At 36.5% G+C, this 21,031-nt stretch overlaps 1 protein-coding gene across 2 annotated transcripts in view; it reads left to right on the forward strand.

Moving 5' to 3' along the window:
• The window catches only part of ARHGEF38 (Rho guanine nucleotide exchange factor 38), a 158,141-nt gene that overhangs the window by 19,404 nt on the left and 117,706 nt on the right, over positions 1–21,031 (forward strand). The window contains exon 1 of one of the 2 annotated variants that reach the window (XM_024246164.2): positions 12,655–12,996. The exons of the other annotated variant lie outside the window; for it this stretch is intronic. Within the exon in view, the coding sequence (XP_024101932.2) occupies positions 12,801–12,996 (196 nt within the window). The 5' untranslated portion in view covers positions 12,655–12,800. Of the gene's footprint in view, positions 1–12,654; positions 12,997–21,031 lie in introns of those variants that run through there. 2 annotated transcript variants of the gene reach the window in all.

A 21,031-nucleotide genomic window follows, 5' to 3' on the forward strand; every position in this document is an offset into this window, starting at 1 on the left:
GAACAAGATAAATTTTTTCCTTGCAAATTGATGTGGATGAATTTGCCACTGCAGGATTTATCTTCAGCATCTCATCCCTTCCTAAAACAAGTTATCCATTTGTAAACTGCTGATTTCTTTAAGGCATTGTCCCCATAAACTTCTTGTAAAGCATCAGTGATTTCATCATTCTTCCAACTGAGCTTCACCATAAATTTGATATTTGTTCCTGCTTCAACTTTAGCAGAATTCATTTTGCTCTTAAAAGGGCTTTTTTCAAACCAATTGCTTATTCTTCTTAGTACCTCAAATGAGATCCTGTTCAGACATGTGACAAAAGTTAGCACAAGTGTATTTTGGTGCAAAAACATTTTTGAAATTCATGAATAGTTTTTTTATAATATGCATTTTTCCATAAACTTTTTGAAGACCATTTGTAGTAGTGATTTTTAAAACATGTAACTTCTCTGCTTAAATTACACCTTGTATTTCTAAGGCTATGGTTAGTCTATGAAGAATGTACAAAGTCCACTTAAAACAGAGAGATTAGTTATTGTTTAAAAACTGTGGAAATTCAACATACAATGGATGAAATCTGATAGTTATATAAGTAAATTCACCCTAAGCAATACTAAATAAATGGGTGGTTTATTAATTGAGAAACACTAAAATTCAAATCAAGACATAAATGTTAGCAAAAAGCACTAGACAAATGTAAAATACTATTAATAAAATCCCATATAGAAAATATTACAGCGAGAATGGCATTTCAGGAAACCTACAGACCTATCATGGAGGTAGGCCACAGGGACCTAGAAAGAGACAATTTAGCATGAGTATTTCCAATCTCCTTGGACTGTACCTAAATAAGTCTGGGGGAAACTATACAGTAGGCCTTACGTATTGTAATTTGAGGGAGATTGCCCTTCTCTTCGTATTAGCACTCTGTTATATTTTTATGGGAAATTGGTGCTTATCGATGGAGGAAACACTGAATTAATCAGCTACCAAGAGGCACTTCAGTCATCTTTGTTTCCTGATGCATGAAGAACAGTAGGAAACAATGAGATAAGAGACTAGGTAAGGCAATAATACTAGTAAATTGAATGTTTCCCATGCATACTTTTTGCCCCCATACAAGGCTTAATCTATGGAAGAGGATGAACAGCAAAGCCTTGTTGTGGTCCTGATCCAATTTGCTTTTGACAGATTATACATCTTTGAAAAAAATGTGACCAGTGCCACCAAGGCCACAACACTCACCAAATGTCATCAAGGTCAGCAGAAATATAGATTATTCCACTATATCATCACTACTTGAGGTCATTTTGGCAATCCCCAAAGAGATCAGAATTCTGAAAAATAGGTATCTATTCCTTGCCTGGGAGCATTCCTGCTATGTCCAGCAAGTAACAGACGCTTGATAGGTATTTGTCACCTGACTTAATGACGTCTTTCACTTTGATTTACTTTCAGAAAAAAAATGATTTAAATGATTTCTTGAAACTGAAATGAAAATGAGTATCAGTAAAAGCGGTAAGACATAAGTAGACACATGTGGGTTTACTCACCTTATCTCAAAGTTGCAATTGCATATGGCTTTCCTGTGACTTTTTCTAGCCCATCACAAGTGTTGCTACACTCATTTTTCTGTCAACCCTTGAGTATCCCTGCCTCCTTTCTCTGCACTCAGGACACACACAGTCATATATCTCACCCTAATTATATGCTAAATGTTTCTTTCTTAAACTTTGGTCACAGAGGGGTCAAGATTCCTTTTTTTTATATCCAGTTCCTTTTCCCAGTAATAGGTTAAACTTGCTACCCTGTAGTCTGCCCAGGACTTGATTACATATTAGCCTATTTAAAGTCCGCTTGCATAAAGTCTTCTTTTGGGGTGGACATAGTCTCAGTTCAGAGTCTCTGAGCTGTTTCTCTTTTTTTGCCTCTTATAGTCTCTCACTAAATCTCTCTTACTATTGCCTGTTCAATAATCTTCTGTTTTCTCCACCTACTCTTTTTCTAAATACGTTTTGGTTTCTTTACAATTAAGGATTCATAACCTTATAATCCCACCCCAAGTAGTGTGCACATCTTGTTTATACACTATTTATACTAACATCAGGACAAAATTTAGCACATTTAAAACCACATGACATATTTGTTTTTAGTTTACCTTTGGTTGCTGCAAGTTACTCCTAATCCACACATACATTGCCACAAAAAAAGAAAGGAAATGGCTGTGCAAATAATGCCTGCAAAATGAGCCATTTGGCTTCAAGATTATAGCCAAATTATGTGACAGCTTGCAATAGTGAATTAGATGAGAAATTGTTTTCAGTATTTACAACATTTTGTAGCAAAAGAAAAAGATGTTTAGTTCTAGATTTGCAATGAAGCCACTGAAGCCCTTTTCACAATCATTTACACTTTTTGGATCTCAGTTTTCAAAAATGCTAAAACTGAGTTCAACAGTCACTGGCTTTGACTACTTTCTTATGGAATCAACCACTTGGAGACTACAGAAAAGACAAGATGTAAGTTACCCTTTTTATGAAGAAAATGTGCTTTCATGGGAAGGGCATAGGTTTTAGAGCCTAACTTCCCAGGACTAGACCTCCTTTATATACCCTCTACCAGATGATCTAGAGTGAAGTTACTTAACTTCTTTCAGTCTTGATTCTGCATCTGTAAGACAGTAATAATAATATTTGCTTCACAGAATTGTTCTGAGGATTGCCTGAACAATCCTAAGAATATGCAAATGGCATGACACAGTAGGTGCTCAAATAAATGGTAGTTGTTCTTAAAGCTGTTGTTCTACTTGTTGATTTAAAGAGGGGACAGTATTTTGACTTGGTGACTTGAAGGAGGATCCAGTGCTATAAAAAATTTAGTACCTGCTAGATTATTTTAAAATGTCAAACACTGAGTGTTTAAGGGGAAAAGGGAAAATTCCCCTCACCTTCCTTCCAGTTCCAGTGTCCATGTACACATCTGTTCAAATTTTTTCTATATGTGAAATAAAAGTACATAAATATAATTGATTTTATCAAAAACAGTTCATGTTATATATGCTGTTAGATAAAAATATTTGGGTGGTAAGTGGAAAGGAACAATAAATATTTCTTGGTTCAATAAGAAAATATTAGGTCTGAAGGAAAAAAATTAGCTGTGACCAAAGTGGAAAGAAGGCATCTGCATGCCACTGCAATTCTTTTTACAGAAATTCTCTAGGTGTTAATTTTATTAGACATTAATCACAATATATAAAAATAAATAATTAAAGCTTTACTAGTAAAATCATTACTTAAATATTCATGTTGGTTGGGTGAAGTAAAATCACATACACATTGCCTAATTTGCATGAAGTTTGATGGGTGTGTAAATCACAAATGAATAAGAACATAACTCTCTCCTGGTTGCTACGAGATCTTTTTCTGCAAAGCTACTTACTTGCAGCAGCCTAAGGAGGTTTTGCAAACAGAGGATGGTTGGAAAAGGATACAGATTCTCCGCTGTTATTTGTTACTCCAAGTGCAAACTGACCTAGTTATGGTTACCATGGATACTATAATTTTGAATTTAATCATATTCTGAAAAGGAGTAGCAATACAGCTCTATGAAACGCTGAGATCAATCTGAAGCTCAGCCTTAAAAGGTGAAGAAACTGAGTCAGGGAGGGTAAGTGGTTTATCCTATATCAAGAGAGAAATTGGAAGATTCACAGAAAAATCTCAGATTTAATGAAGCAAAGTTCTATGATTAGTTCAGTAGCCAATGTACTTTTCAAAGTCACTCAAGCCATAAAAAAATGTTTCTTAGCTTAAGTGATTTACATGAGACTTTGCTGCACTTATTAAAAATACACTTTTTCTCCTAGTCATCTATAACTACTGTTTTTCAACCTGAAGTTAAAAAAGCACAAATATATATTTGGAGTCAATATACCAAGCTGTCACGACAAACAGGTTTCTGCACAAATGAAAACCGAGTGAAATAAAAATGAAAATGCCTGGGAAGTGGAAGAACAAAGGATCATTTCTTTTAACTTGAGCTTCTAGGATCATTTGATGGCCATATTTTATGAGTCTGCAACATATAATCCTGCATGTAAAACACAATATTACTATAACATGTACATTTAAATATTTAACCATAATATTAAGATTTTATTTTAAATAAATCTTTCTGAATTCAAATACTTAGAATAAAAGAAATAGGAAGCTGGCTGCTTATAATTAAAATAAAAACTAACTGTAGTTCTATCTAGAAGTGATCTAAAATCAAGTAGGTGCAAATTTTAGGACATAAAGATGAGACAAATTATACAGAAGGAGCAAAAGAATTAATTCTGAATTCTCCCTGGAAAATAAGAATCGTTCATCTCCTGTATTAGTTTCTTTGATACAAGTTGCTGTTCTGCTGAGTAACTCTTAAATGGATTCTCTAAGATCATAAACTATTGGAAATTGAATCCAGTGATCTGACTTAGACCCTGGCAACATTATATAAGCAGTTTTCAAAGATTCCAATGGTACCTTTTCTTGCTTATGTAGCTCGTTTTGATCATGGCCAGGCCACCTCATGCACTTGCAAAGATTCTTCCCCTTCCCAAGATAAATTTCCCCCCAACAACCTTGAAAATCTTGTAATGGATGATTCATTACAGCCAAGACAAAGGCCCAAGTACTATCATATGTCATTGCTAAAATTACTTCAGTCAAGAGGATGAAAATATTAGAAGGTTTGCCTCCTTTCAATCCTCAGCTCCCATCCATTGTTGGCTGACAGGATTATTACGCTGCTGCTTGGTCAGTGCATTAGCAGAAATTATTGCTTTCAGGAAGCACAGCAGTGAATATAAAAACAGAGCTACAAGATAGCAGGGCCACTATGAACAATTTATAGTTGAATAGAGAGCTCTCAAAGCTGGCTTTATGGTCGTCTCACAAATACATTAATGATCTCATCTTTGAGGAAATAATATTCTCTGAATTTCTCTTTGTCTCCAAATCTATATTTTTTCTTTCCAGGAGAGAGGGTATTGATCATAGAGAGGGGAAAAAAAATTAGCAGCTTGCGTCTAAGCCTCTCCCCATACATTGGTAGGCTGCACATGATCTTAAGCTGCTATGCCTGACTTCCAACAACAGCAAACATTTATTGATCTCATATTGCTAGTCATGATAAAAGTTTCAAAGGCAAATTCCTTGAAGAGCTCATAATGTAACTAGAGTCACATAATGTACAGAGCTCCCTCTACTATGATGGAGGTATGCTGATTTGTGATTTCAGAGGAGGGAGGGAGTGATTGTGTTCAAGGAGCAGGAGGGAAATGTCACAGAGGAAGGGATATTAAGTTGTATCACGAAAGGCGTGTCATATTTCATGAGGATAGAGAAGGCAATTTCATGTATAATAAACAGCTTAAACAAAATCAATCCCAAAAGAAAATAGAATACATGGTATGTAATGAGTATGTGAGTGTATTAATCAGGGTTCTCTAGAACTAATAGGAGATATATATATATATCTCATATATATATGAGCTCATATATCTCATATATATGAGCTCATATATATATGAGTTCATATATCTCATATATATATGAGTTCATATATCTCATATATATATATATATATATGAGTTCAACGTTCAAGGGCAGGAAGTACCCAGCATGGGAGAAAGATGTAGGCTGGGAGGCTAGGCCAGTCTTGCCTTTTCACATTTTTCTGCCTGCTTTATATTCTAGCTGCGCTAGCAGCTGATCAGGTGGTGCCCACCCAGGTTAAGTGTGGGTCTACCTTCCCAGCCCCCAGACTAAAATGGTAATCTCCTTTAGCCACACCCTCACAGACACACCCAGGATCAATACCTTTGTATCCTCAATCCAATCAAGTTGACATTCAGTATTAACCATCATAGTGAGTCAGATTGTATTTTTCCAAATAGCCACAGCAATTTCTCCCATTCCATATGCTCTTCTTATAATGTGACTTTGATACTCCTCTCATTGAAAAGAGAGACTCTGTGCTCATTGAGAAAGTAGGCTTTGCAACAACAGTGGAAGTAATGCTATGTGACTTCATAGAATAGGTAATAAAGATGATAGATTTTCTGCCTGGCTCTCATAGGAAAACCCTTTGGAATCTCGAGCTACCATATAAATGTCTGACTTCCCTCAAGCTGCTATGCAGGGAAAGAAACCCAAACTAGGTCCCATGGAGAGATCAAAAGGAAAGGCCCTGAAACTATCAAGAGAGGAGGATGCCTGATCAACCCATAGCTGTCCTAGCTACTCGCCATTTTAGCTTCAGCCAATATCTGCCAACAACCACATGAAAGATCTGAGTTAGAACTACTTGGCTGAGCCTTTCCCAAATTCCTGGCTCACAGAAACTGTGAGAGCTAATACAATGATAAGAATTGTTTTAAGCAACTAAGTGCTGGAAGTGATTTGTTATTCAGCAATTAAACCTAGAACAGTAAGCAATTGGAAATGAAACTAGACAGTCTAATTGAGGCCTACACAATATTTGGATTTTCTCCTACATGAATAGGAAACAATCCAGCAAGCTTTTTTAATCTGAAGAATGACATGATCCAATTTATAGTTTCAAAGGACACTCAAGAGACATTAGGCAAGAGGAACAGGAGTAGAGAGACACTGGAGACAAGAAGAATGCTTGAAGGAATTCTCAAAGTTGAACTGTGCATAAAAATCACTTGAGGTGTCATAAAATTTCACATCCCTTGAACTCATCCCAAAAAATAAAGGAAAGGTAATGAGGAATTGTTTCTAGATACCTTTAGTGGAGAAAAGTAAATTTGTTGTACACTTGCTGTATGTCGGGCAGTTTGCTAGGCACTTGGTATACAGCAGAGTGGCTAAGATCACAGGCTTTCCTATAAGAGGGGTGTAAATTTGAGTCACTCCATCATTTACTAGCTATTTGATCTTGGGAAAATTACTTAACTTCCCTGAACCTGTTCTTATATTTTAAAAATATAGATATTATCCTACCTTTCTCACTATTTTACTTAGGTATAATCCTTACATATAGTAATTGCCCAATAATAATAAATGACTGCATAAAAACACATGCACACATATGTTCATTGCAGCACTATTCACAATAGCAAAGACATGGAATCAACCTAGGTGCCCATCAATGGTAGATTGGAGGAAGTAAATGTGGTACATATGCACCATGGAATACTATGCAGCCACCAAAAAAGAATGAAATTATGTCCTTTGCAGCAATACGGATGCAGCTGGAGGCCATAATCCTAAGTGAACTAACACAGAAACAGAAAACCAAATACTGCGTGTTCTTACTTATAAGTGAGAGCTAAACACTGAGTACACATGGACACAAAGAAGGGAACAACAGGCACTGGGGCCTAGTTGAGTGTTTTGGATGGGAGGAGGGTGAGGATTGAAAAACTACCTCTAGGGTACTATGCTTATTACCTGGGTGATGAAATAATCTGTATATCAAACCCAAACAACATGCAATTTACCTATAAAACAAACCTGCTCCTGTATCCCCTGAAACTAAAATAAAAGAAAAAATAATAATAAATGATTGCAAATGTTCTCATCAGTGTTATTCCCACGTTTCAATGTTTTTATCTCCTTTAGCAAAATTCCTTCTATTCCTGCTTTCTCCTCTACACATTACCAAAACTCCTTTGGAAAAACTTATAAATGATCAACATTGTGTCAAATTAAAAGGAATTATTTTCATTATATTTGGTTTCCTGGCAGGCTATCCTTTCATTTTGGAAAAACTTGCTTCTAGACTTCTATGATACCACATTCCACTGTTTTTCTCCTACCTCAATGGTTGCTCTCCTACTTTCTATGATGAATTTTCCTCCAAAACCATCTCTAAACTCAGAGTCCTTCAGGGTTTGATTTTGATCCTTCTCCTCTTGACATATTTTCTTCTTAAATGACCTCATCAATTTATGACTTAAAATAACATGTATATTTTGATGACTCCAGTTTTTATCTAAAATCTAAATAGTGACTCTAAATTCATAAATCTGAAACCTACTTGACATTTCTCTTTTATCTCTTATAGGCATCTTAACACTAATGTGTCCTAAATCGAATTCTTGATAATCCCACCAATCTTACTCCTCTTCTGTGCTTTTTCCCTCCTATATTAGTGCACGGCACAAAAAATCTTCCCAGTTATTCAATCTTAAAAACTAGAATTCATCTTTCATTCATCTTTTTACTCATCCACTTCAATCAAATCATCTACAGGTTGTGTCAGTTCAACTCTTAAAAGGTATTTTGAATTCATCAACTTTTCTACATTCCTACTGCTAATATTGTAGTCCAAGCATTTCTTGCCTGGACTGCTACAATAAGCTCCTAACTTTTTCTCTTTCCTTCTTCCAATTTAGTTTATTCATGACATCGTTCAAGAGATGTGACTTCTGTTTTGGAATTATGAGTTTTACAATCTAGAATCACCTTGGATTATTTCAGAATCCTGAGATCACATAATGCTAGACATGAAAAGATTTATGTATCAAGTAATCCACATCCAACATTAATAAGAATAGTTTAAGTTATGCTAAGTCTAGGTAATAAAAAAGCCCCAAATCTCAGTAGACTAAAGCAACAAAGGATTCTTTCATGATCAAACTTTACAATCATCATGGGATGTCTGGGGGCTTTGTTCTGAGTCATCTACATTCCAGGACTCATCCTGATGGAGCAGCCACTGCCTGGAATCTTGCCAGTACCAGGAATGACAGAAAAAAAGCTATAGCAAAAACACCCACTGTGTTATTAAAACATTCGCTGAAAGTGACGTCTATCACGTTCAATCAATTTCTTTGGCCAAGGCAAGTTGCTTGGCTATGTCTAAATCAAAGGGTGTAGGGAAGTGAAATACCTCCATGTGCCTAAATGGAGAACTGAAAATAGTGAGTGAATAGCACTAATGATGAATTCTCCCTTATATTTTACAAATGAAGAAATTGGGACCTAGAAAGACTATGTCAACTGTAAGATCAAGAAGCTGATTTACATCACAGTCAAGACTAAAACTGAGTCTTGAACTCACTGTCCAGTGCTTTTCCTAATAATGAACTGGGAATTGTTTGTTCCTTATTCAAACAAAATACATTTAAATGTCTTAATATCAATATTTTATTTATTTAAGTAATATCAACCTCCTGAATTAAAACATTTTTATACCTTTGCTAAAAATATGAAGCTTAGAGGACTTGCTCCTCCAGTCTCATTGATGCTCTAGCAAGATGCCCCAGTGTTAAAGCACTCAAAATCTCTCTGACCTGGCTGTTCTCATTTCTAGCAAAACTAAGTCATGTTTCATGCTAGGGATTCTAAACACACTGGCTTAAGAAATGTCAAGGAGATAAGCAAGAGAACTGTGAATCTGTATGTAAATTAAGCACCATCTGTTAAATCCGCTAGAAATGTATTCACAACAAGAACTCCAATTAACAATAGCTTAGGGAGGGGAGATTTATCTGACCTTCATAACAAGTCTAAAGGTGAAAAGCTACTGATGTTGGTTCCATAGGTCGATGGTATCAGAGCCCATGGATTTCTTGGTCTTTTCTTATGGACACAGGAGGGCTGTGACTGCTCCATGCATTACCCCTGTGATCAGTCTAGAAGAAGGGGGAAGGTTGAAGCCAGATGAGACTCCCCTTTTTATTGGAGAACCAAAAGCTTTCCCAGGATCAATAATCCACCCCTTATTCTATCAGACTATTAAAAAGGTCCTATTTGCCAGGACCGGGGCTACATGGCCAACCCTAACAGAAAGGGAGATTGAAAAAAAATAGGAAAAAAGATTATCATTGATTGGCTAAGACTAATGCTGCCTTGAACAAGAGAAGGGTTCTGTTGTAGCATGGGGGTAGGAGGCAGTAAAAATGAAGACCAAGTAAGCAACCAACAGTGTCTGCCTGATTCCCTGACTGAATAGAAGATTGTTTTGAGAGAATTTATCTATCATTCTTAAATTTTACATTCAAAATAATGTGAATAAATAAAATATATATTTGCCACTGAACTCATAGTAGCTATGTTATATATCTTCATAACTGGTGAAATTAAAAAACATAGGCGCTGCATAATGATGTTTCAGTCAAAGATGGACTGCATATAGTGGTCTCATAATATTATAACACCATACTTTTACTGTACTTTTCTATGTTTAAATATGTTTAGAGATACAAATACTTACCATTGCATTACAATAGCTTATGGTACTCAGTACAGTAACAGGTTTGTAGCAGCCCAGGAGCAATAGGCAGTACCATATAGCCTAGATGTGTAGTAGGCTATACCATTTAGGTGTGCATAAATACATTCCATGATGTTCACACAATGACAAAATTGCCTAATAATGCTTTCCTCAGAATGTATCCTTGTTGTTAAACAATACAGGATGGTATAATGAAGCTACGTTTAAAGAAAATATATTCCATAATGTTCACACAATGACAAAATTGTCTAATGATGCTTTTCTCAGAATGTATCCTTGTTGTTACACAATACAGGGTTGTATAATGAAGCTATTACAGTAAGTTCTGCTATAACACTTGTTTTGAAAATACAAATTTGTTCCAACAAGATTGACATGTTAGGGAAGTGTTTGAACATAACACAATTTCGCATTTGTTTGTGTGTGATTTTGTCTACTTGAAACACTAGTCGAATGCAGAAAACTACCCAGATGACCTGAGCCACATAAGAATACGCAAAACTCACACAGGTACACGCCTCAAACATTACCAGTGACCTCAGTTCACTGCCTGAGTTATGAGCCACACCCATCCACATCTGGTGTAATAAATTTCCCTCTGATTTCAAATAATGCTTCTTCTGCCATTTCATAACCCATAAGCTGTGACCTTTCTGAGGCCCATTTCCACAAGCAAATGCCATGTCTTTTTCAAGATAAAAGGTTATATTTGCTGTAGTATTTATGCATTTCTTAAGCATTTATCATGTGTAAATTCATGCTACCATTTTTATTAGGTCTTGATCTGATTTTTGTGGTCCATTGGCAAAGTTTCTGAGTGCTGTGTCCTAAACCTCACGTTACCCATTAAGTCCTGTAGTTTTAATTGCACTTTTTTTTCAGTGATACTGTATCTAAATAAATCCCTGGTAGTTACCAGGTGAATATGAATAAGTGTGTGTATGCATACATACATTCATACATATATAATATTAGAACACAATTGAGGCATTTTGACATAAATCCAAAAAATTCCTTTTACATTTTAGAGGTAAATATGCCTTTAAAAGTATTTATTAAATGTACTTGGGAGGATTTATTCAAAAAAGACTATCAATTATATTAAATAAAAGCCATTCAATATGCCAAGCTATATATAGATGTCTCCATAGTGGGTGAAGATGTGTCATTTATCTTTTAAGATAATTATGCAAACTATACTGAGCCCACACATCCTGAGCTGGGAAATGACTTTTACATCTTTCTCCTCATTTATAAATCTTTTCTAACAGAAGTTATGCAAGATTCAGACTGGTCAGCACAGAGCTGGATTTTGGTGGTCCCTTCACAATAGGAGAGAATCCATTTTCCTCCTTAGGGTCTTTCTTTTCTTTAACGAAGGCATACAGAGCACTCAGCACATTCCCAGAGCTTCTTAGAATTTCCCCCTTGAGAGATCTCAGGAAATCTGAGGAAAAACAACTTCAAAAAAAATTAATGAAAGGCCTATCACTGTTCGCCTTTCTCTCTTTTAATCCCTGCCCTATCCTTTCTACTTTCTAGAAGTGTAGTGCCTATTCGGTTTCAAACATTTTTCCTCTTCTTAAATTCCCAAGGTGGGATGCCCTTTTCTGGCACTACATCTATGAAAGGGACAGGGAAAAGATCTCACAGAAATTGAACCCTGACATGGGGCTTATTTTCCTAAGGACCAGAACATAGAAGGACAGGGTGGGACCATGGAAGGACTAATTTCAGGCAAGGGCAGCCTGTGGAGAGTGAGAAATCTGAAAAGGCTCTAGGCCTCTATGGGCATTCCCCTCCACTTCTTTTGCCTGCTGCCAGATGACTCTCACATGTGAATCCTTATTTCCTCAGGAATGCGGATCAGGGTTTGGCAAGTATGTTTTTAGTAAATAATTGCTGAATGTTCAATGTTTAAAGTCAGAAGCATAACTTTGAGTGTGCACAGTAATCACTGAAAATGATTCTGTACTCACTGTTTTGATGCAAATGCAAATTCTCATAGCCCCTGCACTGACTCCGTGGGTCACCTGTGAGTAACTCTAGCCAAAAGCCACTCACAAGCCCCAGTCTGCCTCCAGGCAGCAGACCACAACACAGTGTCCTGAGTGCACCTGCACACACCCATGGGCACACATTAAACCCATAAACTGCAGGTTATGCTAACGTGTACTTCCTTCCTCACTGCCTCACCTTGTTCACTTTCCTTTTTCCCCACCCCTCACCCCACACAATGGGATTTTTGTTTGCTTCAGTAGCATGTGACAGCACAGTCCCTGCTTTGCCTAGCTCTGTGCTGCAAGTCTCTCAGGTAACAGGTGGCAGCTTCCCCTGTTGGATTCTAGGTTTAAAAAAGAATGACCTCATGTGGGTGGAGCTCTGGGACTTCGTAGAGGTGGTGGCAGTCACAGCCAGGTAACCCTGGAGTGAAGTGGTTTAGTTAGAAGGGGGCAGATAAACTCGTCACTCTAGTAGCTTTAACCCTCACCCTGAGGCACCTTAGCCATCAGCCATTGCCTGCAAGCCTCTAAAGCTTGTCTTTGCCTAATATGGAGCCCAAAGAAGCCACTGGGAAAGAAAACATGGTCACCAAGAAAAAGAATCTGGCCTTCTTGAGGTCCAGACTCTATATGCTGGAGAGAAGGAAGACTGACACTGTGGTTGAGAGCAGTGTTTCTGGGGACCACTCTGGCACCTTGAGGAGGAGCCAATCTGATAGGACCGAATACAACCAGAAATTACAAGGTAACCAAAAAGAAATCAATTGTCCCAGTTACTGCACTCCCAGCTCCATTTCTGCTATGTTTCCAATTGCAAAGAAAACACACAAGGCAGAGGGGAAAATTGAATACCACCTCTCCTTGCCACAAAATAACAAGAAGAAAGTAAATGTGACCTGTGAATTATAGGAAAAAAATTTATTATGTGATTCAATGTTAAAGAGTCAATTCTGAATTATTCTTAATATTGCTGTGTTTTTCTTTTTTTTTTTTCCTGGTGAGGGTAATCATTTTTCTTCTACCTTCCTCTTTTCTTCTCCCTTCTCTACCCAACTTAAGAAGTGGGAAACACTAGAAAGCAAATGATTTAGAAACCTACAAAAGATTGTTTATCTCAATGGGTAGATATGTGATATTGCACCATGAGATATATCTAGGTAATTGTACTGAACTGTGATTGTGATTATTTTAAATAGGGGCATGAAACTATAATCGTGTCTATGACAAAGAAGGAATGTTGTAGTCAGAGAGATGGTATAAAAAGATTTGCTGAAATTCACTTAGGTGATCATTTCCTTTGAGTAAATTGAATAATACTCAAATATGGTAAGAAATGTTTAGCATGCTTATTTTGAATGACATTTGAGGAAATAACTTCAGTTTATTTTGTGATGGTACAAAGATAATTTGACACAGTTATGATAGCACATCATTCGTTTCAGGGGCTTAATCTATATCCTGTCCTATCTATCCTTTCTTTCTCTCCTCTGTTTCCTGAAGGTCATTTGCTCTAGTAAAACTTCATTTTGATGTTGATATTGGGCAGCATTTTAAGTCTTCTCTTCGGTACTTGTTATGTGGTCCTCCAGAACTTGCCCCTCCTGCTTTTAGCACAAGGTGTGTTTGAACTCTCATCATCCCACTGTGAGCTGTCGTTTTGGATTTAAAAACTATGATGAGGTCAGAAAGAGTGATAGGACATGCTTATATTTAACAAATCTCTTTCCACAAATATGAACTTAGATTTAGTTATGCAAATTAATTAAGTTAAATAAGTTAAATTAAATGCATTTAAATTAAATCTAAAAATTATTACTATAAGTTAATGTGTAAAAATAAAAAAAAATTACCGGTAGTTCAGCACTAAAGCACAGCATCAATCTTATCCTCAAATACTTTTTTTTTTAAATGAGGGAGGGCATTGTTTAATCTTTGAAATTAATTTTTCTCCAGGCAATGGATACATTGGAAAGAATGGATGTCTTAAAATTTCAACTTTTATTTTAGATTCAGGGGGTATATATGTGTGTTTGTTACATGCGTATTTTGTGTGATGCTGCGATTTGGGGTACAAATGATCTCATCACCTGGGTACTGAGCACAGTAACCAGTAGGTAGTTTTTCAGCCCTTGCCTCTGTCCATTTCTCACCACATCAGTAGTCCCCAGTAGGTATTGTTGCCACCTTTATGTCCATGTATGTCTAATGTTTAGCTCTCACTCATAAGTGAGAACATACAGTATTTGGTTTTCTGTTCCAGCATTAATTTGCTTAGGATAATGGCCTCCAGTTGTATCCATGTTGTTGCAAAAGACATGACTTTGTTCTTTCTTCTGGCTGTGTAGTATTCCATGATGAATATGTACCACGAGAATTTAAAATCATACACATTTAGTTTCTAATCCTGGTTCTTCAACTTACTACCAATTAGAACTTGAGCAAATTACTTTAAATATCTGAGCCTCAATTTTCCTGTCCGTGAAAGTGGGACTAATGATACTTGCCACATAGTGTTGTTGGGAGATTGAAATTAGATAATTACATAAAACATCTAGTATACTGGCTGACAAATTTTAGGAATAATGGGTACCATAATGATAAAACAGAACTTTGCCCAATATTAATCGAAGTTTGTATACCTTATTTCTCTTTTTCAATTCTTTTTTGTCCTTTGATAAAGAGACCACATCTAGAAATTCAGGAAAAGCCCATTGCTTTATCCCTAATGACATGTTTTTTCTATCTGAGTTTCACTAATTCAGCATCTATCAGAGTCTCCATTAGCAAAATAAAAATAGAAAATAATTTTTGCTACTCACAAATTTTTGCTTACTAAATTTTCCTTAAAAAAATAAGTCTATGACCACACAATAGAGCAGACATGGGTTGGTTACTTTGCAGAAGGCCTCAGACTTCTTACGCACTTCATTTGATTTGTGGCTTTCCTGTGCTCTGTTGGATTCTTTGAAGGTGGAAGGCAAAACTCAGGAGTTAACACATGCTTCTAGTCTGTGCTTGAGAAAAATCACCAAGAAGTATAGAGGAGCACATAAGCCATAAAGATAGGCTGGCCTCCTGAGAAGTAACATTTTAAAAACGTAACCCTTAAAAGAATCCAAGTCTGATTATCGAATGCCTAATAGAGCTTTTAGCATGGTTCAACTAGAACAGCTTTGGCAACAAGGGAAGGCATTTTCTCATTAATGTTCAAAGCAATCAGTTCTGTGCATTTGTTCTCTGGCCTGTACAATACCCATTATTATGCAGATGAATCCTAAATCACCTTAAGAAGTTCTTTATTATTCAAATGCCGAGAGCTTTTCCTCTCCCTTTCTTGGATCTGGTAGTCCCTGGGAGGCACTGAATAAACACCTGGACTGGTTAGAGCCCTCAGATAGATGGCCTAAAACTCTTGTGAGGTCAAAGAGTGCTTTCAAATACTGGAATTTCTGGCAACACCACATTCCTCAAATTATTTAGCTGGTTATTTAATTAGTTACTTAATTGGTTGTCCTTCAATGCTATATTACTTGAGTAAAATTCACTGCTCTAACTCTCTGGGGAAGCAAGTTCTCTGGGTTCTGGAAAATGTAAGATATTTCTTTGGCGCTCTTGAGCTTGTCTTTTAACTCATAATATATAGTATATATGTTCAATTTCTCACATCAGTTTAGTAGCAGGAAACTTAAGTTGTAATAACAATTTTTAAAATGGTACACTGGCTGAATTAAAACGATAGACCATGGCTCTAACGAGGACATCCTAAAACCTTTGCAGAAGTTTGTGATCACATCAACATAGTCATTCCTACTAAGCCTCGAGTTGTACAATAATAGAAAGGCTACCCTTAGGCTCCCTTACTCCTTGAACAGATTAATTCAGTTGACTAGCATTTATTGAATATGTTATACCTTGTTCTTTGAAATTAGTTTTTCTCAAGGCCCTTGATACATTGGAAAGAATACAAATTGTAAAATCATACACATTTGGTAAATTGACATTTATTGAATGTTTTAGATGCTGTGTCTTGAGGGTTACAATGAAGAGCAAAAACAGAATATGTGCCAGGAATTACAACTACAAAATCATTAAGAAAACATGTCTGACCTTTACTCCAAAGAGGCTCAAAGTCTGGTTGGGAAAGATAAGACAGGTAAACAAACAAATACAATAAAGTGGCATGATAGAAGTGGAGGTAGGATCAGTGGGTCCACAAAAGGAGGAAACAGTCTCTTCAGGACTGCATGAAGGAGGCTGTCAGAAAATGGTGTCTCTAAGAAATGATAATGTTAGGGATGAGGGAAGGTACAGGTAAAAGAAGGGCATTTTAACCTCTTCACTCTATTTAGCTCTGTCTGAAATTGTTTTTGTTTCCTTGTTTATCACCTATTATTGACTGTCATTCCCTCCTTTTTCTCTCCCTCCCTTCTCATACACCATGAAAGAAACCCTATCTGTCTTGTTAACTGTTTCATCTCAGCAGCCCAGAATACAGTAAACACTCAGTAACTGTTAAATAGAGTGAATGACTTGAATGATCAGGCCCAAGCAGGAAACTGTTGTGAAGAAAAGACACCAAGGCCTGAAATAAGAGCCATTGTATTTATCTAAATATGTGAGGACACATGTTTCTATCAGAAAGATGATTCTTCAGTTAAATGAACATCAGAGATTAAAATGTACAGAATTTATATAATAAGTAATTCTTAGTGGAAGCCTGTTTCATTCCCAACTCGACCTTTCAGAGCACACAACAACCATATTTCAAGAATTCCTCTTCTATTTGTAACAAGAGCCATCTTAACTTCCACTAGCTGAATTCCTCATTTCTATTCTACTGGGAGCCATAGAAATTACCTAAATACAAAAATTTAGTGGTTGAGTTGTAAAAACTCAGAAAGGGTTTCATAAATACTTATATACATGATCTCTACATTTGAAATATGCCTAATTTAAATAGTTATACAGAAATGTGTCTGTGCATATGCAGATATATATGTGTGTATATATATAGTATGTATATATATATCTCCAGTATGTAGATATAGATATATGTGTATGTACATGTATGTGTTCGTGTGTGTACTTGAGACACTTTTTTGCAATGATAAGACTTTTTATTGAAAGTTACTGTAAAATTTAAAGAACAAAAAGAACAAAAGTTTACTAACATTCAGGAGTCTTTTCTGAAAACCATATATGAATTATATCACTGACATTATAGGTTTCCTCTCAGTATGGGTACTATGGACGGATTGTTTGTGTACCTCTAAAATTCCTATGTGAAACCTAATCCCCAATGTGACAGTATTAGGAGGTGGGGTCTTTGGGAGGTAATTAGGTATTGAGGGTAAAGCTTTCATGAATGGGATTAGTGTCCCTTAAGAAAAAAAAAAAAAGACAAGAGAGAGCTTGCTTCTCTCTGCTCTCAGCCATGTCGGGATACAAGAAGGTGGCCATGTGCAAACCAGGAAGTGGGCTCTCAGCAGGAATAAGATCTTCCGCATTAGGAATAAGATCAACTTGATTCTGGATTTTCCAACCTCCAGAACCGTGAAAAATAGATTTTGGGTACACTTAAGCCACCTAGTTTCTAATATATTTGTTATAGCAGCCCAAACCAACCAAGACAGGTCGGTTACCTTTATCCTCTATGGCCACGCTAAACTGGTTAATTTTCTGGCCAATGTATATTTTTGTTTATCCAACACCAGGTGAAAAGGTGAGAATACATGGGTAAAATGCTATATTACCCATTACCACTGCCGGTAACACAAGGCAAAAATTACGTCTCCATTTCATAGTGGGTCTGTGATACCTTCTATTTTTGCAAAGGCTGTTGTATCATTCTCGTTAAGAAAGGTTATCTTTATGAGACCGAAAATTGTCTTAATATGGTGCTAAAGATGAACCACCCTACTGTATGAACTTTATACAAAATAACATATTGTGCCATATGGGGGACAAGTGGCTCAAATAATAAATTAGACTTGGTAATACTATGAGGACATTTCATTTAAAATGTTTTTTAAGAATATAGACAGTCTGTCAGGGAGCAGAAATTAACACTGGAAGACTTGGTGAGTTTCATTCAAGGCCAAATGAAGAATGGAGTAAAACCAATTGTCCAGCTTCCTGTGCATGTTTCTATCCCAGTGCTACAAACCCTTTTTGTTCGTGTCTGTTCTTTGATTAGTGAGTAGCTCCTTCCCCTTTATCTGCCTTCATACACTCTACAGTGAAACGGGAAGTATTTGAATCAGTAATGTGACACCAGTACAAACAGGTGTGTGTCATAGTTTGAAGGGCAAATCTTTCTAAAAGGCAAGACACTTTAAAAACGCAGTAACTTTTGTCTTACTGCATGTATAGAAACCAGTGTAAAGCACGGTATTTTACTTTCTTATTTTTTTCAGTAGAGACATCTTGCAGTTTTTAGAAGGACCATTTGTGCCAAATAATGTGTGAGTCACAGAAATTGAGACTGAGCTATTCTACTACTGCCACTTCGTGATGGGCAAATTTATTCCTGTGTTTGACCGATATGACTTTAGGTGTAACTTTCTTAAAAGTAGCAAACACAATTTCTAGTTGTGCTTTTTTTTGTTTGTTTATAAAAATTATGGGTTTATCAAAATGAGACATCAAGAGGAAGAAGGAATGAAAGAAAGGAAGGAGAGAGAGGAGGGGAGGGGAGAGACAGATAGAAACCAAGCAAGCAGCAAGAATGAATAGAAGTATACCTTAAAATAGTAATAGAGTTGGAGAAAAGATGGGAGGGAGAAAAGCACCCAAGCCACATTCATCTTTGTTTCTGCTGACACAGGAAAAGAAAAAAAAAAACCTCTGTTTATAGAATTACTTTTTCTTGATGCCATAATCATATTAGCATCAGTAACTTTATGAATATCGATTTCCTGATAAAAGTAGAATTATTGCAAGAGCTGCTAAATGTATAAGCAGTATCATTCTTAGAACCAGTCAAGACTCAAAGTTATGGCTTATTTGGGAGTCCTACCTTCACTTCTAGACTGTATCTGAGACTGGAATTTTCTGTTCAACAGGTCTCAGTACTGGCTCCAACATTTGCTTGGATCGCTTCTTATCCCATGCTCTCAAGGGCAGACTGTGGTTGCTGGTGTGCATGCTCTTAGGCCTAAGGGACAATTGATGATGGGGATGTTTCTGGAGCTTGATCATGCTGGAGTGTTCAGATCATGCCTACCAGGTTCCTCTGGGTGGGAAAGCTGGTAGAGAGAAGAGTAGGGATTCAAGCCTCAAGACTAGGTAGGAGTGCACGTGTCCCATGGCCCCCTGCCAAATTTTGGCATAAAACTCTGAGGGATATGAGAAATCTAAATTAGAAGTTGGCCTTTCAGATTGTTACAAAATATATTTATCAAGACAGAAGGAAATATCACATTTTATTTAATAGTTTGCCAGCTTCTTTTATAACTTTAAAATATGTAGATCTGGTATGCTGGCCTCCATCTGTATCCTTGCTCCAGGTCCCACAAAGGAGGCAGCTATGTGTGGTTTTTGGCTGTAATCTATTTCAGGATATAACCCTTCTTCTATACTAGGTTGTGAAAGTAAGAGGGAAGGGGAGGGAAGGAAGAGATTGAGTATTAGTGTTACGTTATCTGCTAGGAACTATGCTAGCCAGATGCTGTCACACACACTGTTACTGAATCCCAACATCTCTTCTCTTCAGTTCTGATTTTATCATTGAGAAAAATAGGTGGTAGGCCTTGGGTTTGGGATGTCACATGCTTGAAATATTTGCAAAATGGAATGAATTTAACTAGTTGACTCAGTAGGTATTTTATACATATGATTTACTAAGAAGTCAAAGCCATTTGATGGTTGCAGCACATGTTTTGTAATGTGATGACATTTCTCTGCTACCATAATAAAGCTTAACTTGCTGTTTTTCACTTTGGAATATATTTTCTTTCTTTTGACTTATAGTGGCATGTCCCTGCCAGAGTGTCACTGTTTAATAAATACTTTTTTTGTTTAGTTGTCAGGGAACAAAATTACAAAGGTAGGTTAAGCAAACCTGTCTTATAGTAATAGCTTAATGATCTCCATTTCCTGCTTCATTGAGTATCTTGACACTGAGACTCATCTTTCTTTAATTTTATGCCTGTTGTCATTTATTTGCATCTCAATAAAACTTAATATATATCAGAATAACTGAGAGTCCTATTCTACAGCACTGAGAGGAGGGAATACATTTGCAAATGAAAATAATGGAATTGTATGTGGGAAACAAGCAACTTTTTATCTGGATAGGTGATATTTCAGTAGAATTCTATGAAGGCAGCTTAAATTGTGAGTCATAACTTAAATGCAGCTGGAACACAGAGTGCTATGATTAATGACTTTGTCCAAGGTTTTCTGAACAATTTTTTTCTTGATTAATGAATCAGAGAATAAATGAATAATCTAAGATACCTGCACTGAAGCCCTCGATAGAGGATGCAATCTTAGACTGACATACAATTCTTACTTAAAGAAGAAAACTTAAAGGTCATGTCATCTAGCTGCTACTCTAAGTATTGTGAGTCATTATAGCACCTCACAGAAACTCTTTCCTGAATGCTTCTTAATGTTAGGTCTCCAGTGTCACTACAAAAAGCCATCACAGATTTCTCCTTCTGTGTTTGTTGTGAAATGGTTGATGAAGACATTGTTTACCTCTCTCAGTGCCATCCAGATTTTATTCAATGGAAGGCTGACTCTCCTTAAGAATAAAAACACATCCCGTCCCAGAT

This window comes from Pongo abelii, chromosome 3 (assembly GCF_028885655.2).
Source record: "Pongo abelii isolate AG06213 chromosome 3, NHGRI_mPonAbe1-v2.0_pri, whole genome shotgun sequence".
Classification (NCBI taxonomy): Eukaryota; Metazoa; Chordata; class Mammalia; order Primates; family Hominidae; genus Pongo; species Pongo abelii.